The following is a 19461-nucleotide window of genomic DNA, read 5'->3' on the forward strand; positions in this document are numbered from 1 at the left end:
ATAAAGCACCATTTTGCGTTAAAAGTCTCTGACCCTTTCAGTTGTGAACGTGTCCCATAGGAAACCATGTAAATGAACTGTAGTGCATTTCTGCAAAAAGCACCAATAAACACAGATCTGAACCAGGTCTAAGATGTTTAGTAACATAATGGGGTTAAACTATAGTAGAAAAAAAAAGCAGATAATCACTACTGTAAGGGGTTCATTTTTTTACTGTAGAACTGTGAAAGTAATATTTACAGTAGCGATTAGTCGCTCTTTTTGTACTATAAAGGGTTAATTTTAGTTTTTTTAACCCCATTATGTTACAGGCCGATTAATCGATTACTATTTTCATAATCAATTCCATAATTGATCAGTTGCCGATTAATCGATTAGTTGTTTCAGCCCTAAAATAGAGCATCAGATACTGAAGTTGGTGTTAAGACTGGTTCCTGCTCTAGTGCAAAAAAAAAATTGTCACTCTGAGGTTGTATGAGCCTACGGCAGAGTTATGTTTGCCTGCTGTTTACAGTTGGCTCCCTTTCACCTGGGGGAGGGGTGTGTTACTTCTGGAGTAGAGTGTGGGAGAGGGGGCAAGTATGACCAGAAGGAATATGTGATCACACCTGTGTAGACCATTCTGCAACAAATCCTTATGGCAGAGAGGCGAGAGGAAGCACCAGAGTACCTTATAACAGCTGTAAGCAGAAGTGTCATTTAAGTGTGCAACCAGTTGTGTAATGTAACACCTGGTCGATGAATTTTAGTGGCAAGTTTGGAAAATTTACACCATAAGGTGAATAAATGTGTCCCTCCCCCAAACAAAACCAGTACAGAAACTAATTTACACAATCCACAGCTCTCAAGCAAACACACTGACACTCAGTGCACCATTGGCACTGGGTGAACCAATAGTTGCATCCAGTGTTTATACGCAGGCAAAAATTTACCAATATCCAGAAAAACTTACATCTAAAATCTTCTGAACGTCGATGTCATCATAAAAGGAGACAAAACCATATCTAAAAAAGAAAATACATTTTAGTCACTTCAAGAGAGGATGGCTTCAAATTGTTTGACTGCCATTTGGGATTTTTTTATCCAGGCGTGTATTTTTGCATAGTTACATTGGTGCAGCTTGGAGTATGTCATACCTGGCAGATCCTTCTGAAAGCAGATAACTATATAGTAGTAGTCACTGCTACTCCAGTAATCCTCACTGTATTCCAGGTTCTGGGCCGAGCACAAGCCCTACTGCATTGTAACCTTAAAAGATTGACCATTTGGGAGAAGGCACCATTCACAGAATGGCCTCCATTTTTCTTAATACATGCAAAGCATTCTGGTTGAAAGATTGAGATAGGCAGGGTGTGACACAACCAATCTACCTAAACCAGAGAATACTTTGCATTGAGAAAACGGCAACATCTCCAAATGGCATCTGTGGAGAACGAGCAACCCCCTGTGGTTACTTTTTAGCAGGTCAGCCACTGGGGACAGGATCTTGAAGAATCAATGTAGTAGCATCAATTACTACAGTGGTACTCCGTTTCCACAGGGATTGGCCAGGTATAGCATTTGCATATTTACATTGATCCAAGCTGCACACACAAAAAAAAAACCATACCTGAAAATCTGCTTTAATATTCAGTTAGCAAGTTCTGTTTCTCAGGGAGCAGGTACTCTATAGGTCAGGTCATCACCCCCCAAGAAGTCACCAATAACATCCACCATATAACAGAACTCAGGCCTGACTGCTCAGAGTGTATAGACATATCCTAATCACTAGAAAATGAACTCATCTGAAGTGTCTATAAGGCATCAATACTGCTCAGAAAGGTTGCTTGAGTCTAAACCCTGAAATGCAAGTGTACTTCCTCCCCGATGACAGAATGAAAAGGTTTCACTACATGAACACTGGCTAATACCTTTAGAGGAATTTGTTAACAGCCAACTTCTGTGATATGATCAATTTTATTTTGCAATGCTGACAAAGTCTGTAAATATCTGTTATAATCTTCAAATCAATACTTTTAGAGCACCCTTGGATCAAAGGTCCAGATGGTACACCGGCCTAGAATTCCCCAAGATTAGAATGCATCTAAACTCAAAATATATACTGCAGCTTACCGATCCTTAAGTAGTGCGCTGCGTTAAAAATGTTGCAGCACATCTGATGTGGCACATACATAGAACAAATTTCATTGGGAATCAGATGTCACAGCACAAGAGCTTTCTCGACCCTAACCTACCCAACCCTGGACTCCAGAAGGAGACCATCATACCCCCAACCCTGCCATGTACATAGCACCGGGGATCCTCAACCTCTGATATTCCTCACCTGCAGGACTCCATGACGACCATCACAACTGAAGAGCCCCCCACTGACACCATTGGTACCCCAAATAGTAGTAAGGGGACACCAGACAGTAAATTACCAATCATAGTACTGGACCGCTCACAATGGCCGTGTACTATGGGACCACTGAGATCGCAGAAATCACAGTTACAGTAGTAATCATGCACCTGATGCCTTGCTTACTACCATTTGATTTTCTGATTGGTTACAGAAACCACATGGTACCAGGGTCAATCACAGTGGCCCTGTACCATGTGACCAATAACAGCATCACAGTAGTAAAGGTTTAATGAATGACAAATCTTTAATTCTGGGCACTGAAATTAACGCTCAAGCGCTAAATTTGCCTAATGTTAACACGTTTACAAGCATCAAGCGTTTTTTTCTGCCAAAACTCTGCTGCTCCTGGACGCACGGGAGTTTTTCTTTCCTGCTTCAAAAAGCTGCCATTAAACACTGCTAAAAGTCCGTGCACGGACGCAGGCTAATATGCAGAGGATTTTAGAGGCAGGAAATAAAACGTCTAATGCCCCTAAAAGCAGCTGCACAAATGTCCAGTGTGCGTGAGGCCTTAGAAAATAATCTTTCCTCAAAAATTTAGAACAAAATATATAGTTACATTTCTTTGGTAAAACTAACCCAAATAACTGTATGTGTCTCAGATCGTAATCAGTCTGTGAATGTTATTTGGGGTTGCAAAATCTGGTGTAGCTCTGCATAGAAACTAATCAGCAACCAGAATTTTTTGTCAAAGATTAACCACTTCAATACCGGGCCTATTCTGGCACTCCTCTCCTATATGTAAAAATAATTTGTTTTGCTATATATTGCCTATATATTTTGTAATAGGAATCTATTGTGACAGGTCCTCTTTATGGAGAGATGCAGGGTCAGTAAGACCCCACATCTCTCCTCCAGGTTGTAAAGCATGAGATCAGAAAACAAAAATTCACCTATCTCATGCCGACAGCCACAACTGTGGCTTTGTTTACATGTGGGGTCCGGGCATGATGTCATAATATCGTGCCCAGGCCTCCGACAGTCAGGGATGACTGGAAATCTCTATGGTTGCCATCCGGCGGTGTCCGACTCTTTCTCCGTTGTCACAATGGCACGGGAGAGCCCAGAGAAGCACTGGATGGCGGGGGGGGGGGGGGGGGGGGCTACAAGAACAATCAAGCGGTGGAAGTGCACAGAATCGCCACCTGCAATTATCTAAATGATGCCTGTAGCTGAAGGCATCATTCAGATATCCCCACACAAAATCAAGGACGTCATAAGACGGCGTGCAGTATTTTTTTTTTATAAATTTATTTTTATTGAAAGTTTTCAATACATTAATAACATACAAACATACCAAACGGTCCCAAACACCTCCCCAAACCCCCCCCCCTACCCAACCAAACTCCCTCCTGTGCAGCCCTCCATTCTTCCTCCTAGTTCAGTCTATAAACACCGACAGTACCACTCATATAAGAAACACATAGCCTGTACGGTAACTGAATAGTGAACTATTTGAAATGGGTATATAACCAATCCAAGGGAAAGCACCTCCCTGCCCAGCCCCTCACCCTACCCTCAAGGAAAAAAAACCCTCACCTAGCGATTAATTCACAGTATCTGCGGCATCAAGCCAGCACCGCCACACTCTCTCAAATTTGTTAGGGCACCCTCTGCTAAGATAGGTGGCTTTGTATAACGGCAAAGCATTATTAATTAAACCTTTCCAATAAGAAACCGTAGGAGGTTCGGGTTTCTTCCAACAACGGCGTGCAGTATTTAAGTGGTTAAATGAACAGCCTAAAGTTAGGTGATTGGCTACCATGCAGAAACGCAGCAGATTTTGAGTGTCCCAGCTTTAGTAAATCTCCCAAAGTGGGGTGCTGATAGCCAGGGTAACACTGACATGGACTCCAGCGCCTGGTCACATGTGTCCCCACAATACATAAAGCTTGCTGGCCGCCCAGGTCTGTGTGCACTCATTGGAATGAAGACTGGATCTAGATTATCCAGTCCGTCATCCAGCCCGGCTGTGGATTAAAGATCTCCACAGTAAAAAAAATCTATGGAACCAAGTCCTTACTGCTGAAACACTAGGCAGAACTAACTGGCTTACCTATAGCAGACTGGTGGTTTATACCAGCTAAGATTGCCCATAGGCAGAGTTGTGTTCTATTTCTGCCTAGAGTCATACTCCTGTAGGTGGCGCTCTAACCCCTATGGTCAAGAAACAGAGGAACGGTGTCCGTCAATTAACAAGTGAAAAGTGAACTCGCAAGCTCATAAAAAGTGCAGAGTACAGTATGGCCAATCCATTGAAAAGTCCTCTAAACCTGTAGCTACCGGGCACAAAACTTCTGATAGAGGCAAGGCACACCACTGTCTACCTAGGTTTAAGCAAGGTGAACCCTATTCCTTACTTGGTAGGGGACTCTACACAGTGAGAACCCTCCAGATGGGAAGAAGCAAAAAAGACCAGAAAGGTCACAGAACTTCCCCTCGACATCAGGGTAGGCTCAGATGACATGCACCTTCTCCGTGCAAAAAACACAAAGTTTAATGTCAAGCGCAAGTGCTTGTGACAAAAAAAAAAAAAGTGCTATGTGCAGTACATAGCAGGCCTTCCTTCCAATATATAAATTTCCTTGGCTATCCAGGCAGCCACAAAGGCAAAGTGCAAGCATAAGGTGAGGTGTCCTTGTGCCAGTGAACCACCAATGGTGTGGTGCTGCACCAATAGCGTTTTGCCAGCACCCCTGGGACAACACCTCCCAGGGGACACATCACAGGGAGCACCTTGACAAATGCAGGCCCACTCAAATCAGAAGACATTAGAACATAGGGAGAGCTCTGCCATCAACCAGGGACAAAGACTGATAAAGCCAGATTCAATCTGGGACAGATTGTAAGATGGGTCACCATTCCCATCTTACTAACCCCCCCTCCCCCATGCAAAGGGAGACAGCTTTCTTCTTGTTCTTGTCCTTTCCGCAAAGCAAAGTAATGGCAGTCCCCCATATTTTTAAAATTTTCTCATGTCAGGTTTACATTAATTTTGGATAGGGAGAAAACCCTATATACACAGCCTGGGATCCAAGGGGGCTCCAGAGGTTCAACCATTATATGTGCCCTTCAGGACTTTTGCTACTTGAGAAACAGTTTAGACAGTCCGTTTTACTTTAAAGTGGTTGTAAACCTTCACATATACCCAGTGTACTAGCGATAGTGTACACGCACTAGCCTCAGGTGATACAAGAAACAAATTTTCCTGCATGAGTTGTACCTGCAGCTCTCCTCTACAGCTGTTCAAAGTCCAGAACTTATACAGGTTGTCAGAGCTTCCAGAAAGCAGGTTCCAGGGAGCTGAAGTAACACTCAGTGAGGAGAGCTGATTGGAGTGGAGGGGATCACCGCCTTTACACAAACACAGCTGAGGCAGTGCTGGCCTCCCTCATCACCTTTTTGCCTCTTGGTGTCAGTAAAACTAGTCAGAAGTGACTCATGCAGATAGCACAGAACAAGGCAGCAGACAGTAATGACACTTAATTCTCTGAAGTACACACTACAGAGTGGTATGCTTTGTTCACATTTCATGTTGGAGGTTTACAACCACTTTAAGGCTTCTTCCACACTGCGGCCTAAAAACTCAGATTTTAGGCACAAAGGTGTTTTTTTCTCTCTAAATGTAGCCCATTGTTTTCAATGTACCAGTACACACAGGAACATAAATATGACCTGTGTATAGAGGAGAAAAAACAAAAACAAAACTAAATCTGTGTTGCCGACCAGTATTTTTATGCTAATAAATTAATTTGAAGAGGTTAAAGTGGAATTCCAATCAAATTCTAAGCCTAAACCCTACTCCACTCAAAGTCTATTCGATCTACCCTGTAAAAGAAAAGTTGTTTATACCAGGGCTCGACAAAACCCGGGCGCCAGGTCGCATTGGCGACTAGAATTAGCGACTGGCGCAGCACAGCTGGGGGTATCCTGTCTCCGTGGACCCCCCCAGCGTGATTGCGTCGGGCCGCGCCGCTGGCGGCCGGTAATTGAGCCCCCGGCTTTGAGGCCTTCTGTGATGCTATTCCCTTCTGTGATCCTATTCCTTCTGGAATCTGGCGCCCTCTTGTGGTGGGCGTTGGAATTACAACCATTAATGCCAATGGATCTCCTTCCATTTACTTAGAACACCTAAACATTACATATACATATATATATATATATATATATATATATATATATATATATATATATATATACACACACACACACACACACACACACATATATATACACATATACACATTACATATATATATACACACACACACACTTTTTTTCTTTTTTATTCTAACACCCTAGAGAGTAAAATGGTGGTCGTTGCAATAATGTCTGTCACACCATATTTGCACAGCGTACTTACAAGCGCACTTTTTTTTGGGAAAAAATAATTTATTTAATAAATAAAAAATAAGACAACAGTAAAGTTAGCTCAATTTTTTTTTATATTGTGAAAGATAATGTTACGCCGAGTAAATTGATACCCAACATGTCATGCTTCAAAATTGCGCCCGCTCATGGAATGGCGAAAAACTTTTACCCTTTAAAATCTCCATAGGCGACGTTTAAAAAATTCGACAGGTTGCACATTTTGAGTTACAGAGGAGGTCTAGGGCTAGAATTATTGCTCTTACTCTACCGATCGCAGCGATACCTCACATGTGGTTTGAACATTGCTTTCATATATGCGTTCGCTTCTGCACGCAAGCTTGGCGGGACAGGGAGCATTTAAAAAAAATTTTTTTTCTTATTTTAACTTTTATTTTTTTTCACTGTTCTTTTAAAAAAAAAAAAATGTGTGTCACTTTTATTCCTATTACAAGGAATGTAAAAATCCCTTTTAATAGAAAAAAAGCATGACAGGACCTCTTATATATGAGATATGGGGTCAGAGAGACCTCACATCTCATATTTACACTAAAATGCAATTTAAAAAAAAATCGTCATTTGAAAAAAATAAAATAAAATGTCCCTCTAAGAGCTATGGGCAATGACTTGGAGACAGGTGGGGGGCTGGGGGCTATCTTCCCCTCACTCGTCTCCATGTTAGGCCAGGGACAGGTCCAGATCGCCGTCACGGACCTGGCTCCTAACTTTTTTAGCTGGCTCCTAGATTCCAAGCAAATTTGTCAACCCCTGGTTTATACTTATCCATTCTGAAGCCACTCTGGTCTGGTCACATGATCAGGTCTCAGCTCCGGCTTCAGTGTAGAGAAGAGACAACTCACAATGGATGCCCCAAGACTAAGCGATGTCACCCAGGCTCTGCAGCCGTTGCCGCTGCTTCTCCTCTACACTAAAGCAGGTGTTGGGACCCTATCAAGTGACTGGATTGACTTCTGAATAGGTAGGCATAGACATCTTTTCTTTTACTGTGTGGATAGAATAGACTTAAAATGGGGCAAGAGCAGGTTTAGGCTTAGTCAGAATTTAACTAAGCCCAAAAAAAAAAGCCTGGAAAAAATGAGAATCACGATTTTTTTTGCTTAGAGAATAAAGATCATGATTCTCTCACGATTCTCAAAAACCTTTTATCTTAACCACTTGCCGACCGCCTCACGCCGATCTACGTCATCAGAATGGCACGGGCAGGCATAAGCACATATATGTACGTCCTTTGCCTCCCGCGGGTCGGGGGCCCGATCGGGCCCCCGCCCGGTGCCTGCGGCGGTCGGTTTTCGTTCGGGAGCGATCCCGGACGAGGGGACGGCCATTCATTCATGGCCACCCCCTCGCGATCGCTCCCGACGAATGGAAATCCCCGGTGACATCACTTCCTCTCCTGTAATGTAAACACAGGAGAGGAAGTGATGTATTCTCTCCTCCGTGTCGGTATTTTTCGTTCCGACACGGAGGAGAGCGGATCAGTGAGTTGCACCAACACATCCCACACACAGTAGAACATGCCAGGCACACTCACACCCCCCCTTTACCCCCCGATCACCCCCCCAATTACCCCTGCCCCCCAGTCACAGTGACACCAATGTCATTTTTTTTTTTTTTTTTTTTTTTTTTGCATTGGTGTCATTTGTGACTGTAATAACTGTTAGGGCAGTTAGGGTTAGCCCCCTTTAGTTCTAATGTACCCCCCTAACCCCCCCAATAAAGGTTTAACCCCGTGATCACCCCCCGTCGCCAGTGTCACTAAGGCTGGGTTCACATTGCAGCGGTTTATGAGAACGAATGTGATTCGCACCGCACTGCAGTGCAAATCACATCCGATCTCTGTGCGATTCGAGTTCAGCCATTCGCCGCACCCGCCGCACCCGCCACACCCGCCGCACCCGCCGCAAATTCGCACGGGACCCTTTTTTTGGCCCGCAGCAGAATCGGATCGCATGGGTGTTCACACCATGCGATCCGAGTTTGCAGATCGCACTGCGATATGCGAACTGATCTGGGGGTGTCAGTAACATTTCACTGACACTCCCAGCAGTTCGCATAGGGCAGTGTGAACTGCCGCCGGGAGGCATGCGATGCGGGAACCCGCCGCGGATTCGCGGCGTTTCCGCATCGCTCCAGTGTGAACCCAGCCTAATAAGCGATCATTTTTCTGATCGCCGTATTAGTGTCACAGGTGACGCTAGTTAGGCAGGTAGGTATTTAGGTTCGCCGCAGCTTTTTATAGCGCTAGGGACCCCCATATACTACCGCATAAAGCCCCCTGATTGCCCCCTAGTTAACCCTTTCACCAGTGATCACCATATAACTGTTACAGGTGACGCTGGTTGGTTAGTTATTTTTTTATAGTTTCAGGGCACCCGCCATTTATTACCTAATAAAGGTTTAACCCCCTGATCACCCGGCAGGTGTCATTTGTGACTAATAACTGTTAGGGCAGTTAGGGTTAGCCCCCTTTAGTTCTAAGGTACCCCCCTAACCCCCCCAATAAAGGTTTAACCCCGTGATCACCCCCCGTCGCCAGTGTCACTAAGGCTGGGTTCACATTGCAGCGGTTTATGAGAACGGATGTGATTCGCACCGCACTGCAGTGCAAATCACATCCGATCTCTGTGCGATTCGAGTTCAGCTATACAGATAGTATGGCTGAATTCGTGTCGCACCCGCCGCAAACTCGCACGGGACCCTTTTTTTGGTCCGCAGCAGAATCGGATCGCATGGGTGTTCACACCATGCGATCCAAGTTTGCAGATCGCACTGCGATATGCGAACTGATCTGGGGGTGTCATTAACATTTCACTGACACTCCCAGCAGTTCGCATAGGGCAGTGTGAACTGCCGCCGGGAGGCATGCGATGCGGGAACCCGCCGCGCATTCGTGGCGTTCCCGCATCGCTCCAGTGTGAACCCAGCCTAATAAGCGATCGTTTTTCTGATCGCTGTATTAGTGTCACAGGTGACGCTAGTTAGGCAGGTAGGTATTTAGGTTCGCCGCAGCTTTTTATAGCGCCAGGGACCCCCATATACTACCGCATAAAGCCCCCTGATTGCCCCCTAGTTAACCCTTTCACCAGTGATCACCATATAACTGTTACAGGTGACGCTGGTTGGTTAGTTATTTTTTTATAGTTTCAGGGCACCCGCCATTTATTACCTAGTCTCACTAGTGTACCCCTAAATTTAGGGGTGTCTACTTTCTAAAATGGGGTCATTTGGGGGGGGGGGGTTTGTGCCATCTTGGCATTTTATGGCCTTCAAAACTGTAACGCCCTTAGAAAGCCTGAAGGCGGTGCTTGGTTTTTGGGGCCCCGTACGCGGCTAGGCTCCCAAAAAGTCCCACATATGTGGTATCCCCGTACTCAGGAGAAGCAGCAGAATTTATTTTGGGGTGTCATTTCACATATGCCCATGGCATGCGTGAGCAATATATCATTTAGTGACAACTTTGTGAAAAAAAAAAAAAGTTTGTAATTTTCCCGCAACTTGTGGCAAAATATAAAATATTCCATGGACTCAACATGCCTCTCAGCAAATAGCTTGGGGTGTCTACTTTCTAAAATGGGGTCATTTGTGGGGGTTTTGTGCCATCTTGGCATTTTATGGCCTTCAAAACTGTAATAGGTAGTGAGAAGTGAACTCAAAAAATTACGCCCTTAGAAAGCCTGAAGGCGGTGCTTGGTTTTCGGGGCCCCGTACGCGGCTAGGCTCCCAAAAAGTCCCACATATGTGGTATCCCCGTACTCAGGAGAAGCAGCAGAATTTATTTTGGGGTGTCATTTCACATATGCCCATGGCATGCATGAGCAATATATCATTTAGTGACAACTTTGTGAAAAAAAAAAAAAAAAAAAAAAAGTTTGTAATTTTCCCGCAACTTGTGGCAAAATATAAAATATTCCATGGACTCAACATGCCTCTCAGCAAATAGCTTGGGGTGTCTACTTTCTAAAATGGGGTCATTTGTGGGGGTTTTGTGCCATCTTGGCATTTTATGGCCTTCAAAACTGTAATAGGTAGTGAGGCGTGAAATCAAAAATTGACGCCCTTAGAAAGCCTGAAGGCGGTGCTTGGTTTTCGGGGCCCTGTACGCGGCTAGGCTCCCAAAAAGTCCCACATATGTGGTATCCCCGTACTCAGGAGAAGCAGCAGAATTTATTTTGGGGTGTCATTTCACATACGCCCATAGCATGTGTGAGCAATATATCATTTAGTGACAACTTTGTGTAAAAAAAAAAAAAAAATTTTTTTTTTGTCATTATTCAATCGCTTGAGGCAAAAAAATAAAATATTCAATGGGCTCAACATGCCTCTTATCAATTTCCTTAGGGGGTCTACTTTCCAAAATGGGGTCATTTGGGGGGGTTTTGTACTGCCCTGTCATTTTAGCACCTCAAGAAATGAGATAGGCAGTCGTAAACTAAAAGCTGCGTAAATTCCAGAAAACGTACCTTAGTTTGTAGATGTGACAACTTTTGCGCAAACCAATAAATATACAATTATTGACTTTTTTTTTACCAAAGACATGTGGCTGAATACATTTTGTCCTAAATGTATGACTAAAATTGAGTTTATTGGATTTTTCTAATAACAAAAAGTAGAAAATATCATTTTTTTTCAAAATTTGCGGTCTTTTTACGTTTATATCGCAAAAAATAAAAATCGCAGAGGCAATCAAATACCATCAAAAGAAAGCTCTATTTGTGGGAAGAAAAGGACGCAAATTTTGTTTGGGTACAACATTGCATGACCGCGCAATTACCAGTTAAAGCAGCGCAGTGCCAAAGTGTAAAAAGACCTCTGGTCATTTACCAGCAAAATGGTCCGGTCTGAAAGTGGTTAAAGATTTACAACCTCTGAACAAACAAGATGGCAATAACCCAAGCCATAATACTCTACATTTCTTTCAATTTGACTGAAGTGAAATGAAAAACAATGTATTGGCAGGGTATTGCAGAGTATTTTAGCTATGGCCCGGTCGGCAAGTGGTTAATAAAGAGATTGATTGAGACTTGTCTTCATTGAAAGAGAAAGATTAAGCATTTGATGATTCTAAAAAAATAAAGCAGTAAAGCAGCTCAAGTTTCCTCAGTGCTGCAAACCTGCAGCCACGCTTGTCCCCCAAGATCTCAGTGTGAATAAGAAACATTACTTACCTGACCAATCACATTCTTCTTTACTGAGTGACATCAGCACGCTGACTCCGACAGCTTCCCATCTGCTCCGCAACAGGGAGACCTGCTGGGGACATCGATCAGTGTGCGCTTTTCAGCTCACACAACATTCAAATTGCTTGATGGTGAGAATCGCACAACTCCGGGGTTGCGATAATGGAGGATCGCAATAACGATTCTCCGCAATTAACCGTGCAGCTCTAATTTGACTGAAATTCCACTTCAAAACTCCATTCTGAGTGCTAGAATTTATTTTACTTACAGTATGCACGTGCAAAATAAACACAAATTTTGGGCAGGAATACTGATGTTCAAACACCAGTACTGTGTACAAGTAACCTAAAATGACTGAATAATCTATTTGTTATATAGTTCCTCCAAATCATTCAATGTAACAATGAAAAAACCTAAACACAATGTTTTTATAAAATACAAGTGTTCTGTTTTACTAAGAAGAGAAGACATTTTAAAATGGAGTACCACTTGAAATACATTTTAAAGTTGACCTAAGGCATAATACCTTTGCATATTTAATATGGCAGCTAATTCAATGAGAGCTGGACATATAATGAAGAAAGGCCTTTTTTAACGCAGACAACCTGGGTGGGGGTTGTTAAATACAGGCAGCTGAGCAGTGGTGCTACTGCCACCAACCCAAACACTAACATGCCACAGCTGCAATGCTTTGCGGAGAGAGGCACATATAACCACTTTCCCTCATCACTACACAATATCATCATTATAGGTACTTACCCCTTGGAGACACCAGCGCGATCAGTAATTATTTTTACCTCTTTTACTGAACCAAACTTTGAAAAATAGTCTTTAATTTCATGCTGATCCATCTAAAAAAAATGTTCAAAACACACAAGGGTAAACGGACATGCTATTCTGGTAGCGAGATGTATATTTTCACATGTTGGGACACAATTGAACATCGTAGATGAAGCCATATCGCAGCTTGTTCACCACTACAGAGATCACACTGCCTCTGCCATCTACCATCCTTAATGGCTCTGAAATGATCCCTACCTAGATTAAGGCTTACCTGTAGGTCCAAGAAATATCTCCTGCGCAGGAGTGACGCCATCGCGGCTTCGCCGAATGACAGCGGCGGAGTGGCGAGACCCACCGAGAAGATGGATGCGCCGGACTACAGGGGACAGCGGTGACTTCGCTGGCTCCTGTGTCAGGTAAGTGACACAATGGGCTACTATGCGATTCATAGTAGTCCATTATGCTTTACCTTTGCAGGGAATGAAAGAGGAAGTAAACTCATCAGGGTTTACTTCCTCTTTAAAGAATTACAGAGGGATTGGAACACATTCTGATCACCACTATGCAAGTACTATTATGGATGCGGATTCAGAAAATAAGGAATATTTTTGTATCTATTTTGGTGAAAGATGTTGCAGGACTGCTAGGAGGTTGAAATCCAGAAATCAGGTCAGGGACAAAATTTCCAAAGTAGGGCAAACCTTTATGCCGAGGATGAATTTTTGGCAAAGTGTTTGTTCACCCTTACAAAAAGTCTGTAAAGTGAACTTAAATAGGATCCCCTCCTCATACCACCCCTCCCCCCATTCCCACTGACCTGGAGGCGTGGCGATATCCCACTGTGTACTCTGGTATAGCGGCTTTCTCTCCTTCTCCCCCGCTGATAGGACAGGCTACGTGGGTTCTGATTGGTCGGCGCTGCCCAATTAGAATGCTCCTAAATGTACCTTCTGACGGGGTACATTTTGGAGATTAAACCAAGGGATTTCTAAACCCCGGACCGGTGATGTGGCTATACCAGGGGCTTATAGCGGGTCTGGGGGGTTTGAGGAGGGGGGTCCTATGTAATTACAGAATGAGCGGTTAGTGCCAAATCTGGTCTAGCGGTCTAGGTATCTGAAATCTCAGCTCTTCTCTGTGCATTGCTTCTGGGATAGATCAGAGTGATTTACTGTGCAGGCACTGACCATACAGAATCACTCTGGTCTGTCCCAGAAGCACTGCACATTGAAGAGGGAGAAGAGTGGGAATTTTAAATCACTTGGCCGGGCACTGACAGCTCAGCGTTGCCAGACACAAGTACATTGGGAAAGGAGAGTTTGCACGGTGTTCACCTTTAAATGTTTTCTGTTGAGCTGAACACTAAGCTTACCACATGCTTTACAATCTGATTGTACAATCTCCTTTAGATCTACCAACACTCAACACATATGTAGTACGGGTTTCATATACCTCATGTGTGGCCCAATCACTGTTCACAGATGTGTGCAGGACCTACATTTGCGTGTGAGCATGGGGGGGGGGTGTTAAAAAAATAGGACACCGTAAAATCCTTTTCTCTGTAGTTCACCGACTGACACAGCTCCCTTCTTATACCATTGGGTTGTTACGCCACCTTCAGGAGAGGACTAGGCAGAACATGCTAATGTTATAACAACACTAGAACTTTCTAGTTCCGCCCAAGGGGCGGTTCCTTAGGTAAAAAATCCCCCCAGCCTGCTCCTGCAGCCTCAGTACGTCAACAAGCAGTATAACGTAAAAAAAAAAATAGGAGGGGAGGGTGCTGTGTCAGTCGGTGAACTACAGAGAAAAGGATTTTCTGGCGAGTACAAAAAATCCTATTTTCTCTTACATTCACCGAATGACAGCTCCTTTCTTATACCATCGAGAAGTCCCCAAGCAGTGCCAAAAAGAGGGGTGGAAAACAGCATAAAAACGTCACCCACAATGGCATGTGGGAAACGGTATAAAACTTCACCCACAAAAACAGTGTGGGAACAGCATAACTTTTACCCACAAAAAAAAAGTGCTCATCTGGGAGTCACTACCTTACAAACCGCCCCAAAACTTGCGGTAACCCATGCAACAGTGCATTTACTTTAAAGGGATTGTAAAGTGAATTTTTTTTTTTTTTAAACATGTTATACTTGCCTCCACTGTGCAGCTCGTTTTGCACAGAGTGGCCCCGAACCTGCTCTTCTGGGGTCCCTCAGCGGCTGTCTCTGCTTCCTCCCGCAGGTGCTTCTCACGTTCATGCGAGCTCCCTCGCATGTTGAGAAGCATCTGCGGGCGCGCTCCCGTGATACAGCCGGCGGCTATAGATGCTCGCTGTATCACACGGCCCCGCCCCCGGCGCTCTGTGTCAGTGGATGTGATTGACATCAGCGCGAGCCAATAGCTGCGCTGCTTTCCATCCAGCCAATCAGCGTCCAGGCTGAACGGTGGAAAGGACGTCAGGGGACGAGCACGGGACTTTTGAGGGGTGAGGTAAAACGGGGGGGGGGGGGGGGCTGGGGGCGTAGGCACTGTCAGATGTTTTTTCACCTTAATGCATTAAGGTGAAAAACATTTACCTTTACAACTTCTTTAAAGTAACTTTTTCACAAAAAACAAGAAAAAATTTAAAGTGGAAGTAAACCCATCGATTTAAACAGTTAAAAAAAAAAAAGAAAAAAAAAAAAAGGCATGCCGGGAATGCCAACTGCACATTGGCTGTGCTCTCAGCCAATCAAACCATCCAATGGCTGGTGTCATAACGAATCACATGTGCAGCACCATAGCAGTTGAAGATTAAACAGAGGCAAAGATGGCAGCTTCCTTGGCTGAAAACGATAGGGGAGTTTACTTCCACTTCAAGTGCAATTGCAAATTACATGGCCGCTTGCAAAACTTTGCGGCCAAAACAGGCATCAGCCGATGCGCCGACATCTACCTTGTAGAATTGTGTGAAGGTGTGAACAGAACCAAGCAGCCGCTTTACACACTTGAGCGACAGAGGCTTGATGTCAGAAGGCCCAAGACATTCCAATTGCCCTGGTGGAGTGGACCGTGACCGGAAAGTGGGGCACCTGCCCCTCCAAGGCGTAGGCCTGTATTACAATCTGATCCACCTGGAAATGCTGGCCGACGAGACCACCATGTCTTTTTGCGGACCAGCCACCGAAACAAACAAGGAGTCTGACTTCCGAAAGGGAACCGTAGCAGACAAATACACCCTCAGAGCCCGGACCACGTCCAGGGAATGGAGGGCCACCTCTTTAGGATGTGTCGGTGGTTTAGGAAACAGAGATGGTAACACAATGTCTTCATTGATGTGGAACACCGAAACCACCTTTGGCAGAAAAGGTTACGGACGCAACACCACCTTATCCTTGTGGATAACCAGATAGGGCGACTTGCATGACAAGGCCGCCCGTTCCAAATACCTCCTGGCCGATGTAATGGCCACTAAGACCACTGTCTGAGAAAGTCAACAGAGATCTCTCTGATATTTTCAAATGGTGGTTTCTGAAGCGCCGATAACACCAGGTTCAGATCCCACGGGGGTAATGGTGGGCGCACCAGAGGAACTACATGTCGCACCCCTTGAACAAAAGTGCTCACTAGAGTGAGACGCCAGGGGTCACAAAAAAGACAGCCGAAGCTGAAATTTGTCCTATTGATTGGTTTGCGCAAAAGTTATAGCGTTTATAAAATAGGGATAGTTTTATGGCATTTTTATTATTTATTTTTTTACTAGTAATGGCGGTGATCAGCGATTTTTATTGTGACTGCGACATTGTGGCGGACACATCGGACATTTTTGGGACCATTGTCATTTCTACAGTAATCACTGCTATATAAATGCAGTGATTCCTGTGTAAATGACACTGGCAGTGAAGGGGTTAACCAGTGGGTGGCAGTGAAGGGGTTAAGTGTTCCTAGGGGTGTGTTACTAACTGTGGGGGGGTTGGGCTTTCATTTAGTGAACACTGATCTCTGCTCCAATCACACAGAGCAGAGATCAGCATCACTAGTTGCTAGGCAGAATGGAGAAATGCTGTTTACAAGGCATTTCCTCCATTCAGCCGCCCCGTGAGATGATCGCGGGTATGCCCGCGGCGATCGAGTCCGCGGGACCCGCGACCGGACTCACGGGGGTCCCGCCCGGCACGCGAGCGCGCCGCCGATGGCAGGGCGGCATTGAAGATTGGACGTACCTGTACGCCAATATGCCTGCCCGTGCCATTCTGCCGACGTACATCGGCGTGCGCTGGTCGGGAACCGGTTAATTGTGCTTAAAGCCAATTTCTGGTGTGGAAAGCCAATTTTTGCTGTAGAAACAGCAGGATCCTAGATATAGAAAAGGAGCGCGGACGCCATCCTTTCTCCTCACACATTGAGCTGTAGGCCTTCCAGGTACGATGATATATCTTCCGAGAAGATTTCCGTGCTCTCAGCATAGTTGGAATCACCGAGTCTGAAAGACCCAGGCTTCTCAACACCTGGCTCTTAATAGCCTTGCCGTTAAAACCAGCGATGATAAAGCAGGATGGAAAAATCGGACCTTGAGACAGCAGGTCCTCTTGTAACGGAAATCGCCATGGGCGTCCGCCACCAGGCGCACTACGTCTGCGTACCAGGGATGCTGGGGCCAATCTGGGGCAATCAGTATAACTGGAATCCCCTCGGCCTCCACTCTGCGGAGCAGACGCAGTAACAGTTTCAGAGGAGGAAAGGCATAGATCAGCTGGTACTGATCCCACGGAGCCACTAGATAATCCGCCTGTCTCTGACTCATCTGCCCAAGGATCTCTTGTCCTGGACACGAATCTCGGCACCTTCCGATTGAGACGGGAGGCCAGCAGATCCACATCTGGTGTGCCCCATCGCAGACACAGTAGTCTGAACACCTCCGGATGCAACGCCCATTCTCCTGGGTCCAGCATCTGGCGACTTAGATAATGTACCTGTCAGTTCTCCACTCCCGGGATGCAAATGGCCTATAGGGCCAGTACATGTCGCTCTGCCCACTGAAGGATGTAAGCAACCTCCCGTGTGGCAGCCGAGCTTCTTGTTCCTCCTTGGTGATTGACATAGGCCACCGCCGTGGTGTTGTCTGACTTTATCCTGATTGGATGCCCTTGAAGTCTTATCGACCATGTGGAGACCCCGTGGGGGCCTGATCGCTCACAGCTCAAGCACATTGATCGGCAACTTGGACTCCTCTTCCGACCAGAGGCCCTGGGTTGACTGAACTCCCATTACTCCACCCCAGCCGGTTAGGCTGGCGTCCGTTGTGATCACTGTCCAATGTAGAGGTAGGAACGACTTCCCGGACCGAAGTGCCAGGGACCTCAGCCACCAGAGCAGGGAAGTCCCTGACTAACTGGCTCACCTGAATCAGCCTATCCAGGGATAACAGAGATTTGTCCCATTTTGTCAAGATCTCCTTCTGTAAGACTGGTGCGAAACTGGGCATATGGTTCTGCCTCGAAGGAGGCCACGAGTCTCAGGACTCGCATGCAGAAGCATAGTGACGACCACCTGCGGTTCATCAGCAGTTTTACCGTGGCTCAGAGTCTGCAGCTTGTCTGAAGGGAGAAAAACTAGCTTCCATGGAGTCCAGCACTAAGTCTAGGTACTCCAAACGCTGAGTCGGTACAATCAAGTTTTTTAGGTTCAACAGCCACTCAAATTCCTGCAGGGTTTGCAAGGTGATCGCCACATCCTCCTAATTCTGAGGCAGAAGATGCTCTCAGGAGGAGATCGTCTAGGTAACCTACGATCGCGATCCCTCATTGTCGCAGCAACGCCAAAACAGGAGTCAATACCTTGGTAAAGACTCGGGGGGCTGATGCCAAGCCAAAGGGGAGAGCCACAAACTGGTATTGGGCTACCCCAACTGCAAATCGCAGAAACTTCTGATGCCGAAGGCATACGGGTATGTGCAGGTATGAAACCTGGATGTCCAAAGATACCAGGGAGTCCCCTTGATGGAGTGCAGCGACTACTGAGGGAACTGATTCCATTCTGAACCTCTGTACTTTTACAAAGTAATTGAGGGCTTTTAGGTCCTAGATTGGACGTACCCCTTCCTTTTTGGGGACTACAGATTGGAGTAGAACCCCTGAAAACGTTCCAGCTCTGGAACAGGTACTATCACCCGCGACTCAGCAGGTCCCTTACTGCCCCCCTTAGGGCCTCCCGGCAAGCCGGGAGTACGGGTATGCTGGTGGGGAAGAATCTGGTGGCCAAGAGAGGAACTATCTTGTAGCCGGAGGAAAACAGATCGCAGACCAATTGGTCGGACAGCCAAGAGGCCCACCGGGCTGCAAACTCCCAAAGGCAACCTCCCACCCGAGTTGCGGGGGCAAACCTTCATGCGGTAGCATTTTTGCTCGCAGGCTGGCGGTTCCAGGGACATTTTTGTCCTTCAGAGGTCGTCCTGTTGGGCTGCGGATGTTTAGCCGAAGCCCCGGGCGGACGAAAAGTCATTTGTGAGCGGAAAATGAGGGCCCTTGCCTACGGCGTGGCTCCTTAGCCTTCCTGGCCTGTGGGAGTAGTATACGCTTACCATTTGTGGCATTTTTAATGTCATCCAATGAGCCTCCAAAGAGCCACTTGCCAAGGAAGGGTAAATTTGTCAGGGCTTTTTTAGATGCCTGGTAAGCCAAGCAGCATTTTAGCCAAATCAGTGCTGACACTGAAGCCCTGGATAACAGAGGGAGG

General features: G+C 45.7%; 1 protein-coding gene across 1 annotated transcript in view; it reads right to left on the bottom strand.

Moving 5' to 3' along the window:
- Positions 1-19461, bottom strand: part of DAZL (deleted in azoospermia like) — a 127637-nt gene that overhangs the window by 79262 nt on the left and 28914 nt on the right. Inside the window, exons 3-4 of the mRNA XM_077491380.1 lie at positions 12727-12818; positions 953-1004 (exon numbers count right to left, since the gene is read on the bottom strand). Coding sequence (XP_077347506.1) covers positions 953-1004; positions 12727-12818 — 144 coding nt within the window. The remainder of the gene's footprint in view (positions 1-952; positions 1005-12726; positions 12819-19461) is intronic.

Source organism: Lithobates pipiens, unplaced genomic scaffold (genome assembly GCF_037356315.1).
Source record: "Lithobates pipiens isolate NorthernLeopardFrog02 unplaced genomic scaffold, aLitPip1_a1.2 Scaffold_19, whole genome shotgun sequence".
Classification (NCBI taxonomy): domain Eukaryota; kingdom Metazoa; phylum Chordata; class Amphibia; order Anura; family Ranidae; genus Lithobates; species Lithobates pipiens.